The sequence below is a fragment of the Plodia interpunctella genome, chromosome 20 (assembly GCF_027563975.2).
Source record: "Plodia interpunctella isolate USDA-ARS_2022_Savannah chromosome 20, ilPloInte3.2, whole genome shotgun sequence".
NCBI classification, from domain to species: Eukaryota; Metazoa; Arthropoda; class Insecta; order Lepidoptera; family Pyralidae; genus Plodia; species Plodia interpunctella.
This window is the reverse complement of record NC_071313.1, coordinates 2,630,518-2,652,770: the sequence shown is the minus strand read 5'-3', so window position 1 is coordinate 2,652,770 and position 22,253 is coordinate 2,630,518. Positions and strand designations below refer to the sequence as shown.

General features: G+C 35.1%; 1 protein-coding gene across 2 annotated transcripts in view; it reads right to left on the bottom strand.

Moving 5' to 3' along the window:
• The window catches only part of insc (inscuteable), a 36,733-nt gene that overhangs the window by 1,427 nt on the left and 13,053 nt on the right, over nucleotides 1–22,253 (bottom strand). For both annotated transcript variants that reach the window (XM_053760131.2, XM_053760132.2), the window contains 7 exons: nucleotides 3,816–5,735; nucleotides 3,384–3,665; nucleotides 2,364–2,667; nucleotides 1,520–1,807; nucleotides 1,176–1,347; nucleotides 571–776; nucleotides 60–247 (listed from right to left, as the gene is read on the bottom strand). In XM_053760131.2, the coding sequence (XP_053616106.1) occupies nucleotides 60–247; nucleotides 571–776; nucleotides 1,176–1,347; nucleotides 1,520–1,807; nucleotides 2,364–2,667; nucleotides 3,384–3,665; nucleotides 3,816–5,734 (3,359 nt within the window). In that variant the 5' untranslated portion in view covers nucleotide 5,735. The remainder of the gene's footprint in view (nucleotides 1–59; nucleotides 248–570; nucleotides 777–1,175; nucleotides 1,348–1,519; nucleotides 1,808–2,363; nucleotides 2,668–3,383; nucleotides 3,666–3,815; nucleotides 5,736–22,253) is intronic.

The following is a 22,253-nucleotide window of genomic DNA, read 5'->3' as shown; positions in this document are numbered from 1 at the left end:
TCGCAGCGTTTTTCTTCAAAGACGTCAATGAACAAATGTGGGTCTCTTATAATCCCGACCTAGATATAGCCTCAGCGGCGTGGCAGTGCAGCCGCGCCTGCGCGCGCAGCTCGGCGTCGCGCGGCGCGTGCGCGGGCGCGGCTCGCGTGAAGCTCTGCAGCGCGGCCGGCACCGCCCGCAGCCCCGACAGCACCAACACGCAGCGATTGATGCGCGACAGCGACGCTAGGAATGACGCCGTTTGCTCCTGTCGAATTATTTAAATCATATTTATATTATTTCATTGACAACATTGGTTTATATAAAAACCCTAACTATCTTAACTTCATTAAAGTAGATAATCTTTTGTCTAGACGACTGCTGAACTGCTGGAATATACACACACATATCATGTGGGTTTATTTTTGATCTATGGTCTAGCGATAATAATGGGTAAGCAGCTGTTTAATTACAAGCTCAAATTACTACGTCGAATTTATTACAAATAGAGAAGTAGGTAGGTTATTTGCCAGGAAAATTTATTAATAGCCCTAACTTTAAATTTGACCTACAAGCTGCCTCTTAACCCACCTGTAAGAACACCGAAATGCTTGGTCCTCGTTTCTTTACAGCCTCGAGCAGTCTTTCCACAGTGCGGTGCCTGGTCAACACCTCCACGATGTCAGACCCTCCAGGCTTGTCCTCGGACTTCTCCAACTCTAGCTCCCGGACTAAGTTGACGAGGCACGCCGTGCACAGCAACAGGAGTTGGCAACACTCCGTGCGGGTTAGGATTCCTGTGATAAGGTGAGTTTTATTGCCATGTTCTTTTTATCCAATGCAACTAACATGCTTGTGGATTTATCAGTCCGTGATTATGGACTGATAAATCCATAAGCATGTCCCACTGTCTACATAGATATACAAAATTTATTTTTATCGTGACGAATTTGGTACTGTTATTAATTTTCATTATAAATTATGATGACAAAATATAGTTTCGAAAGATACTTAAATTTAATTTGAAAATACATATTATTAATACACGAATATTCTTTGCATTGAAGACACTAAAAAATAAGCTATAGTTAGGTACAGACAGCCGATTTCACATTTAACAATGTTTGCGTCTACTCGTCAACAGATGTCGCTAGCAGTACGATAAAACGACTTCCACAAAAAAAGTGTGAACGCACCAGTAATGTTCTCGACAATGGTGTTCAAATAGACGTGAAGTTGCGTGAGGTCGTAGTGCCCTCTCAGCCAGGGTGCGGTGATCTGAGTGAGAACGGTGATAGCTTCCCGCATCTGCGGCTCCGGATTCGACCGGTCTGATAGGATGTCCGAGATTATCTCTATGCCACCACCCTGAAAAATATTAAAATATGTAGGTATATTAAAATAATAATTTGAACTTGTAAGTATAACTATAATCTTAGTTCAAATATTAAATGAATAAAATAATTATTTAAAATTAAATAAAAATAAATTGTTGGAATATACATTTTTTTATGTTCGATTCAAGGAACAGCAAACCTACCTCTTCAAACTGTTTAACAGCGTCTCCAGTGACACACACAGTTGCGAGGGCCCTCAGCGAGAGGGCTTTGATGGAGCTCTTGTTGCTCTCGATAATAGCCGTGAGGAGGGCCCTCGGCACTCCACAGTCCACGAACGGAAGGTCCGTAATGTTCTTCATGATCTTGGAGCACTTTACGTGAAGACTGCTCTCTGTGTTGTCACTCAACATCGCTAGGTGACCGATGGATGTCAATGTGCTCTTAAGGATCATATCTGATGGGGGCTCTTCGATTATCGACACGAGAGTCTGTAAAGATGGAGATTATATATTTAATGTCACTTTGGCGGGACCTTCCTGATACAAAGAATAAACTTCGCAAAATTTTTTTTTAAAGGAACGGAGGCTGCCCAGTAAGTGCTTTACTTATTTAATAATAAAAACAATTTTGTGCTGTTTACTTTTTTTATTGACTTCGGAAGGCAATCGAACTTAGGTACTTACTCGGCTTCCGTAGTCAATAAAAAAGTAAGTTGTATAAATGATGAAATAAGAGCAATCTGGGTTCTATATAGTGATATCATCTTCATATCAAGTTTAATTATGAAAATCATAACGATGTGAAGTTAACAGATATCGCTTAAGTTTGTATTGAGCAACATTTAATTATTACCGACACGTAATTGGTTCTCAAGATTTAGTAATTTAAACGTCATAAATGGCAATTAGTTAACATTAAATCATTAATAAAGTCAGATACGCAAAGGTTAAATAACGTAAAAAGTGCAAAAGGTTACATTGAATGTAAAAAACGAGATGAGTTATTAATCAATTAGTCAGCGTCGTTTTTTAAATATTTCATTACCTTCATCTGTTGCACTAAAACAGCTTTAGTGGTTTCCAAGAAAATCCCTATCAACGTGTCCAAATGTTTTTCAACTAATGTCCATTCTGGATGGGTCTCATTCATTTCCAACTTCACATCTTCTCCTATATCTATGAGCTTCCTTAAATACAGTTCTAGGGACTTTTTTATCTTGTCCCATCTCTCAGGAGTTTCCCCTGGAGGTTTAGTGTTCAGGGTGATGCTGTGTGCTAGAACGAATTCGTTTATGTTTGCAACTAACAAACATACTTGTTCCTCGCTCATTTTATCTTCTTCTATTTGCCTGGAATTTATAGAATTTTTATTAATGTCGACTGTTGATAATAGTTTAGTTTCCAAGCTTTAGTTTCGATTTAGCATTAGAATACGGAGAGTACGGAGACCTAGACATTTTGCTGTTAAAAATTCTAAATGACTTGGATGAATGATATTTATTTATATAACCAGTACAATAAAACATATCATGAAGGATTATTTTAATATAATTAGATATAGAATAACAGTTCATCATATGTTTAGATTCTAATGTATTCAGCATTATGTAAAACTTTATTACTTACAATTTTTTCCAGAATGTTCAGTAGGTAATTTCATAAATGAATGTTAAACTTGATCGGTTATTTGACTGAGAGTTTAATTTAGACCATCTAATAAATTAACTCTTGAAGGTATATTGATGAAACTCATAATTTATTAACAGAATAAGTGAATGCTATGCCTAATTTGCATATGCGAGTCATGATTGTATTGGTTGAGTTACGCAATTATTTAATATTCATTTAGAAATTGGTAAACATTCGGATGCTAATTGCTTTCTCAATTATGTTTGTACATTGAGAAAGTATAAGCCTATAAATAAATTAGATCATTCAGAGACACTATTACGAATAACATCGTTAATTAATGTTTATGTAGTTTCAGGAAATACTTTCTGTTATTAGGATAAAGTAATATCTAAACATCAGAAAGTATTTTTAAAAAGTTTTCTATCTGTATCACCTTAGCAATTCGCTGTATTGATGCACGATGATCTGTCCGTGCGTTTGTACTTTCTTAATGTTTCCAGTGATAGTAGCCGAGCTCGCGGTTACCATGGCCTTCATCTCAGCTCCCAAGGGCTTGCTCTGTAGCGTGGTCATACATTCATTCTCGCAGGAGCCCACTAAATCACACAGCCAATACTGCACCGGTTCTGGTTTCCTCTCACATAGCCGCTCCAAAGTCGTCTGGTCTATACTTCTTTCCCTGTATAATATCTCGTTCTGGTTGTTCAAAACCAACCTGCAATATGGATAATATTTAAGAATTAATTACAAGCCCGCAAACCTCTAATTATATGCAAGAGGATTTAATTTGATCGCTTGTAAAGCTCATTGAATAAAGTACTGGTTTGAACGACGGTGATTATGTAAAGATAGCAAATTAACTTACCCGCTATTAAACCTGTCCAATAAGTTCAGTCTACTGTTTTTGCTAACGCTCTTTGGAGTCACACCGTTCATGAATTCGTGTGGAGCCAACATTTTGGGTGTTGAAGTACATGCCAAATTAATTTGGACGTCTACGAAATTAATTTCTGTTTCTTTTAATTTCTCTCTTTTAGAATCGTGTGTTAAATCTCTGTTACTTTTAGAATCAGTCTCGTAAGGTGTTTTTTGCTTATCTTGGAATTGGGGTGGTGGTGTAACTCGTCTAATTTTTAAGTCGTCTTCAGTTTTGTCTTTTGAGTTCATATCGCAATCACCACCCACAAGTCGTTCATTATAATGAGGTATAAGCATTTCCTTCTCTGGATATCCTACTACTACCCATGAATTCTGCTCGTAAGATCTTGGTAGACCTAGGGAAGGTACTCTGCTACCATCTAATATTCCACCTGCTTGGTTCTCAACGATGCTGGGTTTTTCTTTTTTGCCAGGAAATATCCTAAATAAATCTCTAGCTTTATCCGATTTTGTTGCCATCCGTTGTTTTGCTTTAGGACCAGCTTTTTTAGTTGTGGGTTTTAAATGAAGACTGTCCATTATATTTTTCCCTAGAATGGCCTTGGAGGGCTTATGAATCTGATCATTTTCGTACTGTTCTTCTACCAAACTGTCATCTTCATCAATATATCCTAAAGAATGATGGCCACTTTGGATGTCAAGTATTTGTTGATCTAATCGTTGAGCTTCAAAGTTGAGAGATTTGTTTAGTCTATTTCTTTGGAATTTAGGAGTATTAGTTATTGAAGCGTTTTCTTCATTGGACATACTTCGCTTGAAATCAACTTTTGAAATCGGAGTTCGTTCAGTAGGAACGTAAGAAACATTGGATATAGGTGTCCGCACTCTGGGTTGGTTGTTAACTAAGATTTCATTATTGTCTGCTAATTTTATATACTCTAGACTTTCATCAGATTTATTTTTATTTGTCTCCAGATCTTTTACTTTTGCTACTTTACTTATTTTAGTACTGTCAGTTTCTGAGCTTGAAACAAAAGATTTTTTGACTGGATATTTTTTTGACGGACTAATTACATTAATATTTTTAACTGGTATATCTTTGGTGTCGTTGTGTATTGCACTTTTGTTTAGAGTATTCTCTTTATTGCTTATATTATTTGGAGGCGTAACTTTTATTTCTACTCTATTACTTCTATCAATATTCGATTTCGTATTAACAACTTTCGGTGAGATATTCTTTGATACCTTATCTGGATTGGTCTTTTCATTGTTTATATTTTTGGCGGACAACAGAGTTTTATCATTCTCGTCTACATCTTTATCTTTTAGTAATTCCATATGCTCTTCATCTCTATGGATTTCATAATATTTCTGTAAATCATAAGGAGTTTGTATTACACTACTACTTCGATTCCTTGGCTTTGGTGTAGGGGCAAAGCTACTATTATTCATTACTTTAGCATTATCAACAACATCTATGCTCTGTGGAGTATTCGGGATAACTTGTCTAACTGTAATATTCTCATTGTTATTAGAGTCACTACTACTAGACGATTTATTTTTAGAATCGTTGGAATCTGGTGAGGGGTAGTACTGCGAGGGGGGCGGGGAGCTATCAGAGTCAGAAAATCCGGAATCTTGGCTCTTATGGCTGCCGGGGCTTCCGTGACGTAGCGGCCACTGGTTTATCTGTGCATTGTTAGGCTGCGCAATGTTATCGGTGCTATTGTTCTTTTGTTGTTCGGGCTGGTTGGCGATCCAATGAGGCAACTGGGGCTCCCAGTCCGGCTCGTCCTGCTTGTCTTCCTTCCACGACGGCTGCGCCACGGGGCTACCGAAATTCCGGACGTTCTGCGGCGAGTCCTCCCACCACACCTTGCTGCGGGTTCGTTGAAAATTCGACATCCTGCAAAAGAACAAAGAGTTGATGGGTAAATGACTCGTGGGAAGGGCGTGTAAATCATCTAATGAGCGTTCCCCAAATGACGTAATGTCTATAATAGAGTCTATAGTTTCGGAGGTGGCGATGCGTGACGCTGTGCTGAGGTCACATTTGTTTGTTTATTTTTTGTCGTCATGGGAATTTACTTCAGAAAAACGGATTTGTGACTCAACCTTTGTTGGATAATAAAGGAGAACAAAAAGTTGGAACATTTAGCAGAGTAAATAATAATATTGCAATCTTGCTAGGCCGGCAGATGTTAAAAACCGTTGCAGGACTATTGTGCAGTTCGGTGCAAGGGCATTCATTCATCGTGATTTGGCTGTCCCCTCGTCAAGACCGACGGAATATGGCGGGGTCGATGGCGACCGCGACATTGAAATCAAAATCTATAACACTTTCATGTTGCAAGTAAATGCATTAAGTAAGTACGGTTACAACTAAGTAGACATTGTAGATTTTTTAATGGAAAAATACTGTTATTGATATTTATCTATTTATTTATATATATACAAATATCCATAGTACTCATATTATAAAGAGAAAATATTTATATGTTTGTTTTTTTTTGTTTGTAATGAATAAACTCAATAAAATCAAATTTGGCATAGACGAAACTGTCAGTAGTAACATAGGCTAATTTTTTATTATGGTTTTACCCGAACGAAGCCGGGCTGGGCCGCTAGTTATTTATAAACATGGTTTTTTGTATATGCATGGTCACATTTAATTATATAAATTTTATTATCATTTATTTTATTTTATCAGCAAATTAAGCTGATGCGAAGTTTGGAGATTTTATCTAATCTGTTCTTAAAACTGTAAGAAGGTGCCGTGACGACGTTAGCGTTTCTGATTTGAATGATATATTAAATTAATACCTAATTTTCGAGACAATATTTCAAGTGAAAACATCCCTAGAGTCTGATTTACTAAAAAGGCGCGATTATATCGCAGATCAAATTAAAAATGTAAGTACTATGAAATAATATAATATTGATTAATAATTAATAATTGATTAATAATTAATAATATAATAATATTGATTGTAAAAGTAACGAATATGTATTTTTTACTATTATTTTAACTGTCGAGTTCGCGCTTCAGCGTTCTCTGTGTTCTTTTAAATTGACCGAATTATTTACGTTTAACTGTGAGTCACTGAGTCAGTATATCTGATTCACCAGTAGCAAACTAATCAGCTGGTTACTCACAGGCGCATAGCATACGGAACCCGGATATAACGATGTGATATAACTAAAAATGTTATCTTGCAAATAATATCATCTGTGTTTTTATCACCCAACTTGCAGTCCTTTCGGTAATTAGGGGCTTAGAAAGAAAGAATCGGGTATACTAGTATTATAAATGCGAAAGTCTGTCTATCTATCTGTTCCGCTTTCACGGCTAAACCGATGTACCGATTTTGATGAAATTTTGTATAAGTACACATAGTACAAACATATTACATACAAACGTACACAGACTTTTTTTAAAATCAACCCCCAATTAATTATAATAAGGGGTGAAAGTTTGTGTTCCGCTTTCGCAGAATAACTCATGCGGGCGAAGCCGCGGGCCAAAGCTAGATTCATTAACATCCCCATATGGGCCTTTCTGGAGTATGTTCGATGGTTCTCAATGTATCTATATATGTAGGTTATAGCTATATGTAAATGTCTATTTACAGGTATCATAATACAGAGGGGCCGAAATTCGCAATACCTGTAAAATGTGACTAAGTTATAAGCACTAATTTTAATTACTTTAAGATCATTGTTGGATAGCGAATAAATAATTTTATCCATAATGAAGTTATTGGGATACGAATTTGGCCTGAATTGCTTCGAGAAAAGGATGGTACGGCCGTGCCTTTTTTTTTTTTTGCTCGACTTGCAGATAAGAATATGTGTGACAGTGGTTTCGCCCCGCAATTAACGGCTCATCTAATCCCAGGTTCCTATAGTTTCCATTACATGCTACACTCGCTGAGTTACAGTAGCTTCTGATGAAACAATTGACAATAAATATTTTTATGTTTCTCCATTAAGAAATCACGGCACTAAGTTCGAAGTAAGATGTTGTGTAGGTCTCCCGTTGCAAAATAAATTAGGTCATAACAATTATAACAATTAACACGAATGTTCTACCTTTGTTTCCTAAGAGTGGGTTACACCACGTTAACTTTAACCTGCGGAGTAAAACGCAAAGTACGCCATTTTGTCTAAACGTCGAAGTGAACGTCAAAATTGAGTGGTGCAACTCACCCTAAGTGACCCAGTGAGCTGGCATGCTAATGGCCTTCTAAGTATTGTTAATGTGAAGTTATCTGTATGAGACTTACTCGTGTATTGCAATTGTATGTATATTGATGTTTAATGTATGTATATCAAGTATGAATCATCATGAATGAAATATTACTTTAATCAACTAACAGGTGCTATCGGATTTGGATCTAGTTTCTTTTTATTCGAAAGAGAATTTAATCGAGGGTATCTTAGCTATGTTTGCCAAATGTGCGTTCAGCCGTTTATATGTTTAAATAATAATATTATATTTGTGTAGAACGCAATATTATACTAGTCGATTTTATTATTTGTGGTGTAGAAGCGTTTTATATAGCTGTTATACACGAGAAGAAATTACGAAAATGTATTTTTCTCGTATGAAAATTAGTTGAAAGAAATAGGTTGATTTGTGTAATCGCTTCTAAATCATTTGTTATGTTATTATTAGTTTTATTTTTCTAATTTATTTTCATTATTATGATCAAGATTGATTTGTTGTTATTTAATTTACGTAACCACACCGTCTGTTAGATATCATTTACGTCTGTATATTATTATACATTCAATATACTTAATGATTCGATCAACTAATTATGTGGCCGTCTACACGTACGTATGTACGTAATACAGCTAAATGTTTCAGTTAAATTTGTTGGTAATTCTTTAATTTCATAAAAATATATTAACATCTATGGTTGTAAATTTTAACGGTTGTAAAAACAAAACGAGCAGCTGATTTTAGATGAAGCTATGCATAGGGGATGCGGGATAACGTGTTTTTTTTTTAAATTTAGTACGTGATGTTGTTTAAAAAAAAACTTTGAAACATTTTATTGTTGCATTTGGTATTTTTATTTTCTAACAGGTTTGACGCACAATGTGCACTTCGCAAAATTTGTTGCGCGTTCTCAAAATGTGAACTTTTGACCTATTTTAAAAAGTACAAGTACTTTACGGAACTCTAAGTACCTATCTCTTTCATCTTCGTATATTTCCGGTTGTGTAGAAAAGAACACGAGATAAATAGAAGCGTAAAAAATAACCTTAAACATTTGAAGATTCAGCTGTTATTTAATAACCTTACTGTCGGTCTAAAGTCAACCCTCCTATCATCTAATAGGTCTAGAATAGGCATCTGCCTATAGATAGGCTGTGTGTCTCATAGTTGCCTCGTACATCCACGGCCGAATATCTATACTATTATTATAAAGAGGTAAGTGTTTATGAGTTTGTATGTTTAAGGGTAATCTCCGAAACTACCGAACCGATTTCAAAAATTCTTTCACCATTAGAAAGGTACATTATCCAAGATTGCTATAGGCTATATTTTATCCCAAAATTCCCACGGGAGCGAAGCCCCGGGCAACATCTAGTCTCCTGTAAGAACAATTGCCGAACATTTAATTACTATTCACGAATTTAAAAAACTTTAATTAACTAGTCTGCACCCCCCAATCCGTCGTTAGGATGGTGGCTCACTTACAAATTCATTTTATTACAATTACGTGCATTTATATCAGTTGATGTTTCATATTTTTGGAAGTCACGCAACCGCAATTCCGACGGATACGAATATTTTAGGGCGGAACCACACACAGCTCTTCCCGATGGACGAGCTCTGGTTCGGGGAAGACGACTCAAGGCATCCTTGAAATCCTTGAATCTTGAATCTTCTTCTCTGACATACTGTAGTAACATTAGACGTCTATTGTGAAGAATGTCAACCGAATAAGCTATTACAAAACATGCTAAATGTTCAAACCTTGAAGAATCGAAGATATCTCACGAACATTCCACTAGTGATAGCCCTTGTCGACTTCCTCTGATACCAGTTCTGCCAGTTCTGCTATCGCATTATGACCTTTATTTTCATTGCCGTAACGCGAATCGAGACACGCATTTAATTCGGACACGGTTGAGTAGAAACAATCGATGCAATTATGCTTTTGTTGTTTGACTTTGAAATTTCAAGTTTACGGATACTTAAACATGAGTTTTGTCCATTATTGTGATATTTTGCCCTTTGTTTTTATTTTCATTCTTGGTACATACGGAGTAATCTATTTCTTCTTTGTATTGTACTGTGATTACAAGAGTCAATCCACAGACAGCTCACATAGAAATATATATAATTTACTTTGCGTGTCATGCGATGGCAAGTATAAAAACGCTACACCACCATAGACGAGCTGAAGATGCACTGATTGAGAAACCACAGTCATACATATCATGGGAGCCATCAAGCATACCTCACCTGATCAGATTATCTTTACCACCTATTGGAATCTGTATTAACTTGCATCTGTTTGCTATTTCTGATGTTTTTCCAGGTTTTCTAACTTATACATACCCTATTTTTAGGGGGAATATCCATCTCAAAGACTTCGCTGGATTTTATACAAGCTTTTTAAGTCCTTGCTAGTTTCAGATTTCTAGATGATGTGATAACTAATGAAATATGATTCTAGATGAATCACGATTACTTTTGTCGCGCAGTTCACACAGATACATCAAACTTTTTCTGTGGCTTGAACCTTGAGTTAAAAATGACATAGAAATGTCGAATGAAGCGAGACGAATGAAAGCAAACTCAATTACACGAAATTGCGATATCGTGTACGAAAATAATAGCAAACTATGGTAGGAACCCGGTAATTACGGCTTACATGTTTCAACAGAAACGGCAAAACCATAATGACTCGCGTGATGAACAGACACTCATCTTCTGTGTAGAGGTTTGTGTTATGGGAGAATTAATAACGTAGATTAATGATGCACCTACTTATCCAGTTACCCACTGGCCTATTAATTTATCAATTTTTGCGTCGGCCTTATCGCCTTGATACATTGTCTTAAAACGTGACAACAAACTGAACATAAAAAAACAAAAAATAAGAATAAAAAAAAAACGGAAGTTGTATGGAAAGCCAAACTTTTATGTTCTTTCTCTGATTTCTGTAGTTTTATGAGTAGAATCTCCAGTTGACTGACTTTTACAATCTGAGAGGAAGCAGAGGATTTTATTCAGTTTCTACACTGTTCTTATATTTGTGTTTTGACGACCTCGGTGGCGCAGTAGTAAGGTTTTTGCCACTGAACCGAGAGGTCCTGGGTTCGATCCCCGGTCGGGTCATGATGGAAAATGATCTTTTTCTAATTGGCCCGGGTCTTGGATGTTTATCTATATATGTATTTATTATAAAATATAGTATCGTTGAGTTAGTATCCCACAACACAAGTCTCGAACTTACTTTGGGGCTAGCTCAATCTGTGTGATTTGTCCTAATATATTTATTTATTTATTTGTCTTTAATCAAATCTCCCAAGTTTTCTACTTCCATTTGTCTTACAGAGTTGAAATTTTCCACGTCGTTTCAGTTTCTGTGAATGATAATGCATTGTGCATTGTCGTGATACTAAGCATGGCCGAATGGTGCACCTAGGATCGGGCCCCAACGAGGGAACTCCATCGACCTGATGGTTTACTGTACGATTTTTTTTATTTTCTGTCACTATCACGCATTGAAACAACAAGATCTGTTTAATGACAATAAAATCTTAGGGCAAAAATTACATTTTCGTAAAAAACTTGTTTCTATCGTTACATATATGGAAGTAAAACTTGTATAACTGTGAAATCACAACTACTCGTACATTACATACAAAAGTAACAGAAAACACATCTAATATCATTTCGCAGGTAGGAGAGAAAGCATGACAAAATTATACAGATAGAATGTTGGTCTCGCTCCATTAAGGATCCAGCAGATTTGGCCTGATTTTTTATGGGACCAATTGCAGAATAGAAGATAATTTAATAATTGTTGGTTACTCGGATTATTTGCTCGTGTGCATTTTTAATATCTTTGCACAGGTGTATCTTTGTGTTGTACAGGTGGAATGTTAACACAAGTTATGCATAAAATTAAACTGAAATTAGCGAAGAAAACTGTCGCGCTGAAATATCGCGCTGCCAATTAAGTTGACATACTAACACGTAACCACTTTTTTAATTATTCCCGTAATGCAATTTTCAAGCCAGTTCCATCGTTTAAAAATAGAACAAAGCGTCTGACATGTCTATAGAGAGATATGCTTTTAAGAATGTAACACCTTCTCGTTTCTGCCGTATTTGGCGTACAAGCGTCGAGGCAGAGTCCATAAACAATTTAAACATAGAATGCAAACGATAATGTGTGCAGTGTGCACCTGGCATAACGGTCGCGTGTCATCTGCTCGTCTGCCATACGCCACGCTTGGCTGTATCGCACGCGCCCTTTGCCCGCTGCGGAATCCCGAAAAAAATTTGGTTCATATCGAATATCGAACGTAATTTTTTGTGCCAATAACGGTTTGTTGATATTTCTAAATTTAGGTTTTAGAGACCTTTGATGTTATTTTGTGTTGGAAATAACGGAACGGAAATTGATCGCAAGTGAAATCAGCTAGATCGATACATAAGGTTACTATTTTAGATAAATAAATTTTATATAATAAAAGTACTATTTACTTTACTTTGAATTTAAAAAAAATCGCGATTTTCTTGAGGTTTTTTTTTCAAAATGTGCAACCAGTAGTATACTTTTTTCCTTACGAAATGTGCAAACCATGGTGCAACCTAAACGTTAAGCAGTTTTCATTCAATATGGGTGTCATCGGTTGTGATTTGGTCGTCATGGTTACGGCCAGGTGCTAGAAGTTCCGCTTTATCAAATTGAGGGTCACCGGGTTCGTTTTGTGCCCCTTGTAACTGTGCCAGCCCGCTCTAGTACTACACAGGATGTTGTCTTTTTTCTGCTCTGCAATTTCGTTTTTATTTCTTTTCCACAAGGACGTTAGAGAGGCTTGTAGATTTATAAAATATTTTGAAATAATATACAACAAAATTTTGACGGTTGGAACGTAGCTTTATTAACTTTGCTATAGTTAAACACAATACCCTTCCTTTGCAGTCAGGTAAAAAAGAATTGTTTAGTTTCCTTTAAATACTATCATTAAATAATTAGATTAAATATTTTCAATAGTAGTAAAAAGTAATACGTGACATGTATAACAAACAATAAAAAAATATAAAAAATATATATATTATTTTATCTCTTGAATAACGTACCTATTTATTCCAACGGAACCGAGTTACAATTAATTAATTTATATAAATTTATTCAATAAAATTAACATATTATTTGGAGTGTTATTGTTTCTCAGTCGCTAAGACGACTATTGTTCTTATTTGCGCAACTGCCGGCGCTCGCGCAATGTCATAAATTAATTAGCATACTAAATGCTGGAATTCGTCTTATTATCGACATATCTAGTCTATATGTTTTAAGTAATATAATGTGTTTGGTTCATTCCAATTACTACTTCAACGTCATTTTAATTCACTGGTAAAATAGCGACGACATTAAAAACAATGAACTAGTTATGTGAAACAATATTTGCATTTTTGCAACAATTGGTAAATATACGCTAACCAGCTGCGCCCTGGGGCTTCGCTCCCGTGGGAATTTCGAGACAAAAAGTACCCTACGGAGAAGGCTCCGTACTTCAAACTACGTGTAAGCAATATTTCAAGAAGATTGGTTGAGCACGTAAAGCGTGAAGAAGTAACAAACTTACTTTCGCATTTATTAGTTAGGATATTACAACTTCGATATCTGTAAAATTTAATAAATACTTAACGTTTTCGTTGAATCATCCTGTAGGTACTCGAGATAAGATGGCGTTGCCCTACCCCTAAACAAACCGTAACGTTACCGGTTGCTTAGCATCTGTCTACAATTCGATATTGTATCGTGTCGGGACTTCCGCACCCACCGGAATGCAAGACAACAGTGAAAGTGCGAGACGATCCAAAGTTACACAATGAGTGATGAAGCGATTACATTCTGGCTAATTTCTAAATTATACATCTAATTCATTTTTTAAAAAAAGAACCCTTCTATTTGACAGTTAAAAAGTTAATTGAAAAAATAAGAATACTGGCCTGTGTTCGTTTGATTCTAAAATAAATGATTTCGAATTCATGTTCGAATTATTATTATTAAAAAGGTATAAGAAAAAGAGTAATTAACAGGACATTGAATAGATCACGTAACACTTGAACTTTGTTTGTTTTGCGAGATATCCGCTTATCAAGTTGTTTGCCTTGCCGCTGAAGATGCTAATTGAAGAATGTTGCAACATTCGAATGCTTTAAGTTCTTGCGTACTCCATCTTGTGTGATGGATATTTTAAATGACATTTTTATGAATTTTAGACACTGGGCAATTTTTTTTCGATGCTATATTATTCTAGCAATTTTCAAGTTATTTTCCGCATTCATGTTTGTCAACGGTAGTAACAAGTTACGAGAAAGTCTAGAAATGGAATGCTCGCTAAATGGCCAATATTGTAAGATTCCAATCCATAAAAATAAGTCAAGATCACACGGTTGGTTGAATAAGGGCTGCCCCCATAGGGCACGCGTCGGTGGCATATGGTTGATAACGACGTATGCTTTTAAAAAAACAGGCACGTGGCGAAGATTAACGTTCTTAATTTGAAATTGAAACGCTGGTCGTAAAGAACGCTGCACAACAATAAAAAGATGTTCTAATTTAATTAAATTTTTTCTTTTTTTATTTAATTCCGCAAATGGATAAACGGTTTAGCCTCGCGTTTATTGGCAATGAATTGATCAAACGTTGACATTTAGCAACGGCACGAGGCAGCTGCAAATTGTTGTAATTAACTACCTATTACCTCTTCATGGCAGATGTATGGTCGTGTATGGCGCGCGAGCTAGTTGCGTGTCACCAGCTAGGATGTAAAATGCAAGATATTTTTAACGTCATTCCAAAATGAGATTTTGTACTACCTACATTTTGTACTTTTGTCATTTGTTCGTCGATTTGTCTGTTAAAATGTGTAAGTTAGGCATGATAAACACTCTTAATTTTGCTTTTTCATAGTTAATTCATTAAGGATGATGAATTCATAATTCAAAATTCAGTTCAAAAAAATTCAGTTTCAAAGATTTAATATTTCGTTATAAACTATATACATTAAAATCTAGATAGATAATTCAAATAGAATTGGCATCAGAAATTGTAACTAGTAACCTTTAGTTTTAGCAGACATTCCTAGGTTGTTATTCACTTATTCATTACTATAAGTAGCGATTCATGTTCTTAGCCGGAGGATTATTCACGATCGGGAAATGCACACGTGCAATCATTGCAGGACGCAAACAATGCCACAGTATAGGTAAATACGAGTACAATAATCTTTATATGGCAATACCGTTACGCTCACAAACATGAAGAGTGTATCGAGAAAATTGCAGAAAAAACAAACAATACTGTGACAGTTTCCTTAATTAAAGGTCTCTAAAGTCATATGAGTCAATGACTTTTCTCATCGACTGTTCCCATGTTCTAGATGCGGAACGGGTCCACATCGATCGGTGCTAACCGCTACCGTTGGTCCAGTTATCAGCAATTACGTTTTATCTGTGACCACGTCTATGGTTGACCATAGACAACCGGCGCCGCACATCCAATAAAAACTTTATGAAAGCAACATGGCGCTGTTGTAAATTGTAATTTTTCAATTTATATTATTGCCTTAGGATGTGAAATGTGTTAATTAATTTATGTAACACAACTGGATTCGCGTTCTAAGCAGACTGGTCCGATATCGAAACTGATATTATAAAAATGACCTAAAACCTATACAAAATTCTTTTTGCGTGCACATTTTATTTGTTTTGTTTTATACATTATCGATGGTAATGTTTTTAGAAAACCCATTTGTCTCGGACGAGGCTGTTCGTTACAAATTAAATTAAACGCCCTTTTCTTCCAATGCCACTGTGTTGCCAACATGATAAGGAATGTTGTTTGAGGAACCAGTGATGCAACAGCTGTGTTTGTTTCCCGGGTTTATTTTGGAATATGGCGCCGATGAGGTCAATCGACAAGTTGAAAGTTTCATTTCAAGACCAATTGTTTTATTAACAGCCATATTCTTCATGCTTGAGGGTCGTGGTCATTAAGTGAAATGAAACACATACAATGATTTTCTTGGCAATCTTAATGGAGTGGTTTTTCAATGTTTTATGCATTGCATTATACTAGGATTTAAAACACGAAGTTGAATGCATCTAATGTAAACTGGAAAATGAATGCGCAAACAAACCGCATTTTACGAGTAGACTAGCATATCGAGAATAATAGCATTCTTATGCTCTGATAAATGCTTGGAAATTGTATCAATCATATCAAAAATATTTAGCTCACACCGTATACAGATATCGACGGCCATTTTGAATGCCTGTAATATAAAAATGTAAATACAATTACATATAATGACGTCACCATTGATTTAATAAAATCACTACTGAACTAGCTACAAAATCTTGATCATCTCCTTTGTGTTTTCCCACTTTCTGATGCATATTGTTACTCCTTACATTCATCCTTGACATGTGGCAATCCATCCATCTTTTCGTGGATCGTCCTCTATTCCTTCGTCCCCCAAATAAAATTATTAACTAACAGATCTTAAAAACCAACTGCAGGCAAGCTACATTTGTTAGAGTTTCATTCCTCTTACAATGAGTTTATGCCCTTATATATTCACTAGTCTTTCAATGTCATCAGTATAATTTTTGACGAAGCACATGGCGGATTCTCCTGTTATATATTTTGCCCAAGTATGATGCGGAAACACTTCTGTAATCTTTTATTTAGTGCATCCAACAACTTTTAAGAACAAATTTTCCAACTCGAATTAAAATGAGAGATATTACACTAACATCAGTTGAGTTAATAATAATTTTCGAAGATTGTAATCCAATCCAGACTATAGCAATTGAAGTTATATAACACACCAAACAAGAAAGGCTGGGAACTGTGCACAATGATGAAGCTAGCTTTTTGCAGACCACACCTACTCTCGGTATGCAATATTTGATGGTGAAGCATCATGTCACATGTTCCTGGAAACGCGCGGTAGGTGAAGAAAAGTAATACTAAATCTAGATACTACTTGAGAAGATGTTAGATTTAAATTATCTATTATAATATCTCAATAATGTCAGTAATATTATAAAAGCGAAAGTTTGTGAGTTTGTTACTTCCTCACGCTCAAGCGGTTGGGTCAATTTTTATGAAATTTGGTATTGAGGTAGCCCATACCTTGAATTAACACGGTACTTTTTATCCCGAAAGTACACGATTCCCGTAGGATTTGGTCACAAAGTTTGATAATCAATGGCGTTTAAATAGATGGCGCTACTGTACATAAAATTAAAAACAAATATTTTTTTTAAATAATGCCTATGTTTAAAAAATTGCAGCGAATGATAAACCTCGGGGTGCAACCTCTAGTACCGAAACTGAAGAGGTTTTTTGAATGCGACAATGTTATCGCTTACAGATCGTTAAAATTGCGGTGATCTTAAATATTGTCTAAACTAAGATGGTACATTTTATTAGGAGTATCATTAGTATAATTTCCGTACTAAAAACGAATGAGAAAGTCTCACATATATTTTACTATTTCAAATTGTGCAATCTATGATGTCAACATGAATATTACAAATAGTGATTTAAGAAATATTTTAAAGTTGTTCACAATGAATTACTCTACATGTCTTATCATTAATCTATTGATTGTACATTTACGTGTTAGGTATGAGATAAGTAGTGCTCATAAAACAAAGAGATCTGTCATAAGAACCGATCACGAAAGACCTATAATCAATGATTGGAAGGTGTACTACAGTCAGCGGCACATAACCGTACCCAAAGCCATTGCAATTGCAAAGCTGCTTTACGGCTGTCGCTAAGGTCCATGAAGGCTCATCATATAGTTGATTGTGTATTTACCTAACTTTACAATTTCCTGGACGCTCGACGAGACGCAAAAGAACGACCGCTATGGCAGCCGTGCCGTTCGCGAAAGGGTTAACTGGGAATGGGTTGAATTGGATAAACATACGATTGGATAATTATTAATTTTGTCGGTTTTCCGGATTTGAATGATTGCACGACCGACTGTATCTGTCACACTAGATAAAGTTTTTTTTTATGTGCACAGACAATGAGAATCATATATAAAAATGTCTAATATGACACAGATAACACTCTAAAGTTGAATATCATATTACTTGTGTAAGACGAACTTAAGGTAAACGTTGAACATTTTTTGATAATTTATGACAATTATTGACAATTATTAATATTATTCTGATACTAAATATCTATGTTCCAAACAAATAGTTTTCCTTTTTTCTGAATACTAAATACTGTTTATCAAACTTGATCTGAATACGACTGATATCTTCACAATATCGGAATTTATCGCGTTAAGAATAAATAATCTAAGATAAATATGTGAGGCAAGGTGAGATACAAAGAATGTCACAGCTCATGTGTTGTGGTGACCATGACTCATTGGAATAATGAGGAATAACTAAAACAAAATGGCCGGCTGCAATTATGACAAATACCATTATTGTAATCATTTGTAAATTACATTACGTAGGTTAAAACGGGATAAATTAAGCAAAAATATTGAAGTCTATGATTGATATGTATATGCAACATTGCGACTACTAGATGACAGGATTCGTAAAAGTCCTGTCAGGTGTCTTCAGGCCAACAAAAAAAAGCTACGAAGCAAAAGAAAAGTCAATCATAAGTAAATACAGAACTTAAGACAGCGATAAACGAAAGAATGTTTACTATGCCATGCGGATAAAAAACAAATTGTCATCAATGTTCAATCACATTCTACACGCAATGGAAACCGTGGACAGAATACAGAATATTAAGATTTTTTGTAATACGCAATATTAAATCTCGTATTTGAAGTTGTTTGTAAAGTTAAACTATTAGAACCTAACTACAAGGAAGGAGTTGACAGGCAGCCATTTTGAAAGTCTGATAGAACATTTTGAATTCAGAACACGTATCACATCGATGGCACGACTGACCGCAGCAGAACGCCATACTGCCTCGACCACCGCTTCTGTGTTACGTTTATAACTCAGTACTGGCATAATACAAAAGGAAAAATTTATGTATGTCTATACGCACGAGGAAGTTTTTTTCTAAACATGAATACTCCAACACCGGATTATATGCACGGGCGGGTATTGCATTAGTGCATTTATACAAGAAATACTCAGATGCGTTAATTACTAGAATTAGAAAATGAAACAAAAAGAAGTATTTCGAATTCTGACAACTGAACTAATTAAGGAAGGTAAGAATTGGTATGCAAAATTGAATGCTCATTATATAATGGACAGAAAAATGCTGGCTGGCTATTGTTTAACATGATAATTTCGTGACTTACGCAATTTTATAAATGAAAATCAATAGAACTGTAGATATTTTTGCGAAGCCATAGAGCACCCATGGAGTTAGGTTATGCAACACACATCGCAGCAAGAACGGCGAAGTCGTGCCTTGTTCCCGCGCCGTAAGTTTGTCTATGACATATTGGGGTTATGAACAATGCGACAAGAACCATTAGGTGTTCGAAGTTTGAATTAATCACGATCAAATTAAATCATCAATAATAGTAACGGTTATTGGCCATTGTAAACGCAGCCGTTAATATAGCCAAGGAAATATACACCAATATAGAAAGTGAATAAATTAATATTAGAACCAAAATAGCAGCTAGTGAATTTAACCCTTATTTTAAAGGAAAAATAAACATTAAATGATACTGGCATAGTTAAGTAATTTCCTGAACAAAGTAAATAAACAATTTAACCAATTACGTAATAAAAGAAAATTGTCGATGATCAGAATGACACATTCGTTCTAATCATCGCCAACTTCACTTCGATGTGGTTGTCGCCTTTCTTTATCTTGGTGTACAATTATAAAAATAAAAAAGTTAAGTCCCCTGGCAAAGAAAGCAGGGTTCTCACGAAAATCATTTGAGTGGCGCTTCCTATTCGCACCTCCGGTGATCAAGATGTCATTATTTACAAATTAGAAATGATATCTAGGTGTCATTGGTTGGTCGTTGAATTTAACGATCTTGAACCAGAATATTTGGTTGAAATCGTATGAATGAATGTCTTTATTTGCTTTGATAAGGACACATACAGAAGATGTTATAATATACACATAATTTTCTAACCAAATCAGCATATAAAAACAGTAACAGGCTTTTCTTTATAATTTCATATATTATTTGAGAATGTTCTTACTTTGTTTCCGTGTTATGACAAACACTGGTGTCAGAATTTACTGAAATCGTCTTAAGGCACCCGACACGACATTTATAATGTTGAATAAAATGAAGTTAATCTAATAAATATATACAAGCCGTATAATTAGATTCAACCGCTATATTGATGTCCTATTCAAATTGTAATGACGGTAAATGAAAAAGCAACAAAAATTAAAATGATAAATTAAGATTACCACGACGAGGGAGTGTCATTTCATTACAACTAGCTATTTGTATGTCAACAAGAATCACGCCAGCAGTATGCCCAACGCACAATGACACAGAAAAAGCCTATTGTGATGTGATGGATTGATGGATTGTACCTCATCCGGTACATTTATAAGGATTATGTCATTTAAATGGAAACTGAGACAAACACATTTTATGTTGACTACTGAGCCAGTGACATCTAAATGATTTAAGTATTTAATTGGCACATTAAAATTGATTATCTTGAATACGAATGCCATACTCCGAATTCCTAATTTTTTTTATTTTATTGTATATATTTTATTTTATTTGCATCTAGATGTATATCATCATGTTGTACCTATAAATTTAGCTTCATTATTAAATCACAATGTTTTCAAGGAAGGTCTGTCTGTAAATAAATTCAAACATAATTTAGAAAAACTCCTCGAAACAAATCAACGGAGTGATGCAAAGGCACCAAATAAAAACTTCATAGCAAGACTACGACACATAATCTTACGAAGATTCTATATGAATGTCCCTAAATCAATGAAGAAATCTACACATACCATTAGCTGTTTGTTTGTACTATGACTACTACATTGTTTGATACAAGTTCATTACTTTTTGACCGCAATGCAAACACAAAAAGTGCTAAAAAAAAGTTATATGAGTCAGAGATGACGCGACTCATTGAGGTTCAGCTGGAGAATGTCCGATTTTCTTCCGAGAACCTTCGTCGTCGGAACTGCCGGAGATTTGCGAAGATGTGACTCAAATGACTCATACAAACATTCCACAAATCCGTAGTATGTGTGTATATGACACTTAAAACTGTAACTAAAGTTAAAGGTGATGTCGTAAATTATGCGAATTAAGGATTTTTATTTGTGTTTCATTCATTTATTGAATGAAATCTAGGTGTAATGAAAGTTTATTTTCAACATTGTGGTTTGTGTACATTTATTTAAAATTAATTAAATCATATAAATTAGGTGGTTGATCAAGGAAGAACATTGGGTATGAAGGTCGAGGCTAGGAATCTTCTATTGAATATTATAGCTAACTATAATGACATTTAAATTTAAAATTGTTGTTTATAATGTTATAATATAAGCATGTTATGTCACGGTTATCGGAAATATCAAATCATTATGGACACAAATATCAATTTATAAAAATAAATCGCATTTATGTTTATTCAAACGGTGATTCAAACTAGTTACTAGTTTTATCTGTGGAATTAATTTTGTTTCTCAAGAAACGCACTTATTTTATCTTTTATCAGATTTATTTAGTTTTTAATGTACAATGACGATTTCAAAAACAGACATGGTTTAAGAACTTATAAAATCTTTGACATTATTGTTTTTGAGTTAACAATTTCCTACACGGCAATCGAGTAAATGTCATGTGTATAAATCTCAAGTGATTCGCAAGAAAGCCGACGCAAGGGCAATGGCGCGCGAAGCATTAGTGTCGACATTACGCAACGTTTGTTGCACTTAGCAGCCACTTATTACTTTCCAATAATTTCATTCCCACGTGTGCCGAATGATTATGTAACTCTGATTTTTTTGTCAAAAATTTTGAGAGACGATTCTGCGTTTTTATAAAATTTCGCAATTGCGATTCGGTTGCAAAAGCATTCAGTGGTAGAATGAAGAAACGACGTCACATGAAAAATGCTCAAAAATACGTCATATTAATAAAATATTATTCTTCCTAATCAATATTGTTATAATATCGACTCTAAATT